This window comes from Octopus bimaculoides, chromosome 1 (genome assembly GCF_046866305.1).
Source record: "Octopus bimaculoides isolate indiv1 chromosome 1, ASM4686630v1, whole genome shotgun sequence".
Lineage (NCBI taxonomy): Eukaryota > Metazoa > Mollusca > Cephalopoda > Octopoda > Octopodidae > Octopus > Octopus bimaculoides.
This window is the reverse complement of record NC_142928.1, coordinates 25949186-25957346: the sequence shown is the minus strand read 5'-3', so window position 1 is coordinate 25957346 and position 8161 is coordinate 25949186. Positions and strand designations below refer to the sequence as shown.

At 39.1% G+C, this 8161-nt stretch overlaps 1 protein-coding gene and 1 pseudogene across 1 annotated transcript in view; both read left to right on the top strand.

Moving 5' to 3' along the window:
* The window catches only part of LOC106868542 (interleukin 17-like protein), a 3601-nt gene extending 2919 nt beyond the window's left edge, over positions 1-682 (top strand). The window contains exon 2 of the mRNA XM_089349664.1: positions 1-682. This exon is cut by the window's left edge and continues 467 nt beyond it. Within this exon, the coding sequence (XP_089205790.1) occupies positions 1-64 (64 nt within the window). The 3' untranslated portion in view covers positions 65-682.
* Positions 683-4349: 3667 nt separating this feature from the next.
* Positions 4350-4525, top strand: LOC128250049 (U2 spliceosomal RNA; annotated as a pseudogene).
* The last annotated feature ends 3636 nt before the right edge of the window (positions 4526-8161 follow it).

Here is an 8161-nt window from a genome sequence, read left to right as displayed (position 1 = left end):
CTGTGTGTGTGCACGGAAAATCGATGTAATACCCGGAGGAAATGAAGACGAATATGAAACATAATATCGGCCAAAATCATCAGACATTCAAATGTGTGTAACACAAAAGTTTTTCATTATGTTATGAAAGTTTAAGTAAACCACTGTGTGGTTATTATAAGAAACATATACGAAACACGCATACACACAAAAAATCATATAAGCGTACATATTTAAATGCGTGCTCTCTCACTATTATTTTCTTTCTCAATCTCATTCTCCCTCTCTCTTTGTGCTTATACATACACACAAGACACACACACAAACTCACACACATACATACACACACACATATACATACAAATATAAATATATACATGTGTACAGAAATATGCATATATTTACATGTATATAAGCATACATATAAAGATACATTTATACATACATACATTGGCAAAAACCAGTTTCGTTTCGTAAATGCTGTTTCGTAAATAAGACATATTTCTTGCAAATTATTTTGTTTTTCTATTTGTAAACACTGAAAGGAACTCTTATCTTACTATCATATTTAACTCATAATCAATATTTCCTTTTTTTTTTCACCTAAACCTATATGAAGGTTCTTTTTATGTAAATATTTGAAACCGACATAACTTGAGGTAGTGATATTCATTTATATTTAAGTGCATAAATATGAGTTAGTATGTATATATATATATATATATATATATATATATATATATATATATATATATATATATATATATATATACATACATACATACATACATACATACATACATACATACATACAGAGGGAGAGAGAGAGCATGGCGTATGAAATTAGGAGGCTTGTCAGATGAACCTGTCATATTTCACTCCTAATATTCTTAGCATTACAGCCGTTTCAAAAATTCCTTCACGTATTAATTTCACTATGCAACGGTTTATACATATTGCTCATCTTTTTATAAAACAATTTTATATTTACATATTGATTCAAATAATGTGAGCTCGCATCCGCGGATATTTGACATGACACTGCGTTGTAATTGATCATCATGTGAACTGATTACTGTGATAGCCACGAGATTCTCTGAATTCATATCCATATCATATAGTTACTTAAACACTAGTACTCAGTCCACCAGTAAATTTTCACTAATAATAATGTTTATGTAATATTTACATAAATATTTAATTCTGTTATATAACTTTGAACACACAATATATATATCTATATAAGCATTTTTGTATATATTGTAACATAATTTCATATATGCATATTTGGGAATGTAGGCGTGAGTGTCTGTTTGTGTGTTTGTGTATTTGTGTATTTGCAGGGATACATACTCCGCACATATATATACGTTACTATAACTGAAAAAATAATTTTTTTAAAGATATATTATTTAATATTTCTATGTATATACTAACAATTATATTTATCATCCATAGAATGATCGTAAAACTGTTTAAATATATTTACCTTTTGCTTTTCCATAATGCAAAACATACGACATATATGTAAATTTATATATCATATATTTATTGTATTGTAAAGAATTGGATTCTAATATCAATAAAAATGTATTTCAATACTTAACGTGTCCTTTCTTATGTTCATATTTTCATTCTCTGGCCTGAATAAAAACTGTAAACCTCCACTCACGGACTGCATTGGCAGCTGAACACGAATAAATACCATAAACCCTAAAAATATGCAGTTAAATTTAGTGAAGCAGTTTTCCTGCTACACACTGGAAGGAAAAGCACTTTCGAGTTAACCCTTTCACCGTTTATACAGTCTGACCTCGTCTCTGTGCCTATGAAACATTTAATCCAGATATAAATTTCGCGGTATGACCTCGTTAGTACGACACACTATATATTCACCTCTGATACGAACAAACTGAGACAAGAATCGAAGAAATACACGAAAAATCGTTTTCAATTTGCTTAACGTGTTACGATAACATTACTTCAAGAAGGCTAAAAACCAAAGAAAAATCGTAAAATCCACATTTTACATATTATTTTATCTAAGTATGTTAGGGAATAACGCCGTAATTTACATGCTAACAACTAGTGATGAATTCAGAATTTCAGACGTTATTTGACAACATGCAAAATTTAGGAACATAAATAAGCATCAAAGAATCTTATGAAACACATCTAGAACATAATAAAAGTTCAGTTCCAGAACCTAAATTGTTTCTGCAAACAAAATGAGCAAATCCTTCATAAGCGAATTTCTATATGGAAGGTAAATTTAGTGATTTGCGTGTTATAAATCAAATACATAAGCAAAGAAATCACATGGCTTGAGAAAACGGGTCAAGGTGTGTCCGGCTTTGGCATTTTAGACCGAAGCGTGCTCAGGAGGCACTACGGCAAAACCAGGCACTAGTTGTGTGCTGGAACTGAAGGTGACGAGTTGAACAGTTCGTGTTTTTATTGTGCCCTTTCAATGCGATGCGTAGGTTGTCTGAATAGGGTAGTAACGGTAGAATTTGAGATGCCCTTCGGTGTTGTACACCCGTTTCGTGTCTCACTTGACGCTTAGCTTTCGCCCATTGATCCACGAAAATGTCTGCATATAACAGGACAAGGTTTCCATAGGCCGTCCAAACCATGGAGTGTGTAGCCGACGAATTCGAATCTCTCTGTGAGCTACATCTTGTCAAATTATGCATGTAAAGACTGGACTCGTGGACGCTACAGAGTCTATATTGATAGCGCATAAATAAATCGTAATAAACAATCTCATTTTCATATCAAATTAATTGCATACCGACGAACTTAAAGCCGTATTTCCACTGAACAAAGTAGAGTGGCTTCTCCAATGAGCTGTTCCTTTTAAATATGATACAGTTTTTAATACAGCCACAAAATTATCACCGTTAAATCCACCTCACCAAGAAATAATTCCTATTCAAAGGGACACAACTCGTATCTACAATCTCTACATGCTTTCAAAACGTTCTATTTTATTTGTTTTAGTCGATACTATGTTTCTCTCGTTCTTTCTTGCAATTTCTCAGACAAGAGTCACATTGCGTTTCCACTTGAACGATTACATGATGATATACAAAATGCAATACAAGCTCGTCCCACTTTCGCAATGTCAGAAGAACGGCATTAGAATAGCTCACATTTAAATCCTGTGCATATTAAACGATATTTAACTCTCGTTCAATAGAGTACTTCTTATTAACCCCCCTATAACTTATCAGCATAACATATCATAAGAGATTTTGTGTGTACCATGGCTTTGTGGTAAGATGCTTGCAGAAGGCGGCGAGCTGGCAGAAACGTTAGCGCGCCGGGCGAAATGCTTAGCGGTATTTTGTCTGCTGCTATGTTCTGAGTTCAAATTCCGCTGAAGTCGACTTTGCCTTTCATCCTTTCAGGCTCGATTAAATAAGTACCAGTTACGCATTGGGGTCGATATAATCGACTTAATCCGTTTGTCTGTTCTCGTTTGTCCTCTCTGTGGGTAGTCCCTTGTGGGCAGTAAATAAATAAGAACTGTTAGCACGCCGGGCGAAATGCTTAGCGGTATTTCGTCTGTCTGAGTTCAAATTCTACCGAGGTCTAATTTGCCTTTCATCTCTTTTGGGTTCAATAAATTAAGTTCCACTTGCGTACTGGGGTCGATCTAATCGACTGGCTCCCTCCGCCAAAATTTCAGGCTTTGTGCCTAGAGCAGAAAACGAGCTTGCTTCCCAACCACACCGTTCCAAGTTAAGTCCGACTTCGTGTCACCATGACAAGTGTGCTTTACTATAGCCACGGGCCGACCAAAGACTTGTGAGTGGACTTTGAAGTCGGAAATAGGAAGAAGCCCGTCGAATGTGTGTTTGTGTGTGTGTTTGTATGTGTGTGTGTGTGTGTGTATGTGTATGGTAAATTTTACAAAATATTTTATAATTCTATACATAATTGTATCGGCGCAGGAGTGGCTGTGTGGTAAGTAGTTTGCTTACCAGCCACATGGTCACGGGTTCAGTCTCAATGCGTGGCACCTTGAGCAAGTGTATTCTACTATAGCCTCGGGCCGACCAAAGACTTGTGAGTGAATTTGGTAGACGGAAACTGAAAGTAGCCCGTCGCATATATGTATAGGCGTATATATGCGTTTGTGTGTGTGTTCCCCCCCCCCCCAATATCGCTTGACAACCGATGCTGGTGTGTTTACGTCCCCGTAATTTAGAGGTTCGGCAAAAGAGACCGATAGAATAAGTACTAGGCTTACAAAGAATAAGTCCTGGGGTTGATTTGCTCGATTAAAGGCGGTGCTCCAGCATGGCCGCCGCAATCAAATGAGTGAAACGAGTAAAAGAGTAAAGGAGTAAAGGAGTATAATTATAACGAGGTCTTTCGTTTAAGATCAAAGTGTGGTATCTGTTCTTTTCAGCTTAATATCTGATACGGTCTCTACGTGAGACCATCGATATTAACCTGATTTTTTGAACGAGGCGAAAATTTAGGTACTTGCTTCGCCTGTGCCACGGGTTAACCCCATGGTGGTGCTCCACCATGACCACAACCGTATGGCTGAAGTGAGTAAAAGAGTTAAAGAATAAAAGCGATCGGCTATACGCTTCATAACGTACTGCAGAAATCTCCAAGATTTTCAGGTATTTATTGGGGCTTTAGCGTTAATTTCTACAGTGCGTATATATATACGTATGAATGTATGTATATTGATATATATATATGTACATATATATACATATATATATTAATATATATATATATGTATATTGATGTATATGCACATATATATACATATATATATTTATATATATATGTTTGTATATGTATATATATATATATATATATATATATATATATATATATATATATATATATATATATATATATATATATATAATATGTACACATGTATATGTATTTATGACATACATTAATACAACAAATACAATAAGACTTTGAGAAAATATGAATATATATATATATATATATATATATATTTATATATATATATATATATATCAAATTTGCCAAATTACCTTCGTTGTTTTTACCTTCATAAGGACGGTAGTAATATTTTTTTTTTTACTTTCCATATTAATATCTTATTGTAATGATTGCACTTACTTCGGGGTATTATATATATATATATATACATACATATATATATATATACATATATATATATATATATATATATATATATATATATATATATATATATATATATATATATACATACATATACATATATATTTGGCTGGAATTAATTTCCTCTGACATGTCAAGAGGCGAGTATAGACGATCATTCTTCCCTCTGAATGGGTTTAATTAATCCATATAATCTACCCTCCATTAGTGATTGCAGAATCACAATCTTTACTTCTCCGAATTAATTGTTTCGTTGTGGTTACGCACTTCATCATAGACGACACCTTTCATAACACAACAGTTACATAATTTTCTTAGGATACTATTTAAATAAGTTCTCCTTTTCGACTGTGATGAGTCAACCAAGATAAGTTTGACATAGCGAGATCGCCATGTGACATAAAACTTACCTGACTGAATTTAAAAATTCAGGAAAAAATATTCTTCCGGTAAAGAAAATGAATTCGTTTGAAAATTAACATTTATCAGACGAATACTAAATTATTATTTATAAAGTGAAAAGAGGTTATAGTAACAACGACATAACTTATATTCTCTGTTATTGTTTGTTTACTTACCCGGTTATCACAAAGCGAAGGTGTGGTAAGGATTAAGCAAGAAGTTGAATGTACAATACGTTGCCTTATGTAAATTCCCGTTCTATTTTTAATACGTTATGGAGTTTATGTTGTCTACATCTATCTATCTATCTATCTATCTATCTATCTATCTAGAAATCATACCCATAAGCGAGACCAGACTCCATGATCCGCGGGCCCTAACGTCCATGTTTGGCAGACAGTTTAACATTTATTTTTCTCCCTGTCTGCTGAGAATGGGCGGTAGTGGCACGGCGGTACTCGTTCGCAAGAGTCTGGATCTCGAAGTAAAGACAGTATTCATAGACCCGGAGGGTAGATTGGTTGTTCTGGATGTCGATGGCAGCGATGGGTGTGCTTTTCGACTCATATCAGTATACGCACCACCTTTAACAGGGAGGCCGGATTTCTTTCGACGTCTAGAAGTATTCCTAGGAACGTCTCGTCCTTTACTTTTAGTGGGGGATTGGAATGCTACCTTGGACACGCATCAAGACTATGTAGGCAGAGATAGGAATAGACGGGGACGCAAATGCCTCAAAGACCTGCTCAGATGCTTTCAACTGTCTGACAGGTACCGACTCGACCACCCGAATGCGCCAATGTGGACATGGACAAACCGCATCGGGTCGTCGAGATCGTATCTAGATAGAGTATTGTGTAGGAGAGTAGATAGAGATAGCATAGGGTGTCCACAATTTCACATAGTCAGCTACACGGATCACAAACTTGTGACGTGTACGCTAGACTTAGATAAGACATATAGGCGGGGCCCTGGTTACTGGAAACTAAACGCGTTTTTCCCGTCGAGACAGGTTTTCAGAGACCGGATTAGCACGTTAGAAAAGAGGGCTTTGACGGAAGCCATCATCAATAACAAATGGTGGTTTGCCCTCAAGAGAGCAATAAAAGCAGAAGCGGTTAGGTATAGCAAATTACTAGCCATAGACAGAAACAGAGTAGAGGGTGAACTAGTTAAGAAGCTAGAAGAGGCAATTAGAAGTGGCATCGCATCCGACGTTTTGGCGGCGAGGTTGGCCCTAGACCAACACTTCAACGCCAAACACGAAGGGTGCGTTGTCAGGGCTAGGATGCGTGCTCTAAGAAACGAAGGTGTTGGAGCCGCGCGAGAGGCCCGGGTGGCGGAGGCGCAGCAGGGCAACAAAGCCACCATTCGGTCTCTGGTGGACGAACAGGGGCGCGAACTGCTCGAGCCAAGCAAAATGTGTGAGGCCTTTCAGCGGCACTTTGCTCGACTGTTTGGAACGAGTGGCGAGCGAGAACGCAGGATGGACTTCAGTGCCTACCTGCACAGCCTGCCACGACTCTCGGCAAGAGAGGCGGAGTGCTGCGAAGGTGCCATCACGGCGGCGGAAGTGAGGGACGCGATTGCGGGATGCTCGAGGGACAAATCTCCGGGTTTGGATGGTCTGCCCTACGAGCTTTACAATTGTATGCCAGACTTGTTTGGAGACGTCTTGGTGGCGGTGTACTGCAACTGGCAGCAAAACGGGAGCATTCTCGGTTTTGTGAGCCGAGGAGCCGTAACGCTGCTGAAGAAAGATCCAAACAAGGGGGACGTCATAGATAACTTTAGGCCTATCACTCTGCTCAATGCAGACCTGAAAATTTTGGCCAAGGTGTTAGCCAAGCGGTTGGCGCTTGTCATCAAGAAACTGGTCGGCATGGCGCAAACGTGCACCGTGCCGGGCAGGAGCATCCATGACAACCTCCATCTGATGCGCTACATCATAGAGCGGGTAGTTAAGGAACCTGGCATGGGTGGGGACCTGATCAATTTAGATCAATCGAAAGCTTTCGATAGGGTAGACCATCAATACTTGGAGGCTGTCCTCATAGCGGCCGGCTTCGGTCCCATTTTCCGCGGCTGGATGGCTGCCTTGTACAGAGGTATCCGTTCGGTAGTTCGCGTCAATGGGCATCTATCAAGACCCTTCGACATTGCACGTTCGGTCCGTCAGGGATGCCCCCTCTCGTCGCTTCTGTACGTGTTGACTCTCGAGCCACTACTGCGGAAGCTACCGACGCTGAGGGGCATCCCGCGAGTGTTGGGATGCGGGACGAGCGTCTCGGCATAAGCGGACGACGTCACCGTCATAGCTTCTAGCCAAAAGCACATCGAGCTTGTCGGCGAGACACTGAGAAACTACGAAGCGGTAACGGGAGCGAAAATCAACCGGGATAAGTCAATGGGCCTGCGGCTCGGCACCTGGAGAAGCAAGCCCATGCCTTCAAGCAGCGCCTCCGTCGTGGGACGTTGGACTGACGGTCCGGTTGAGTTGCTCGGGGTCTGGTTTGATCCGGACCTCCAAACGGAGAAGAACTGGGACGAGATAACGAGAAGGGTGGCCACTCTAGCCCGGCAATGGGCCGAGAGGAAGCTTTCCCTAAAAGGTCGAGCGGAGGTAGCG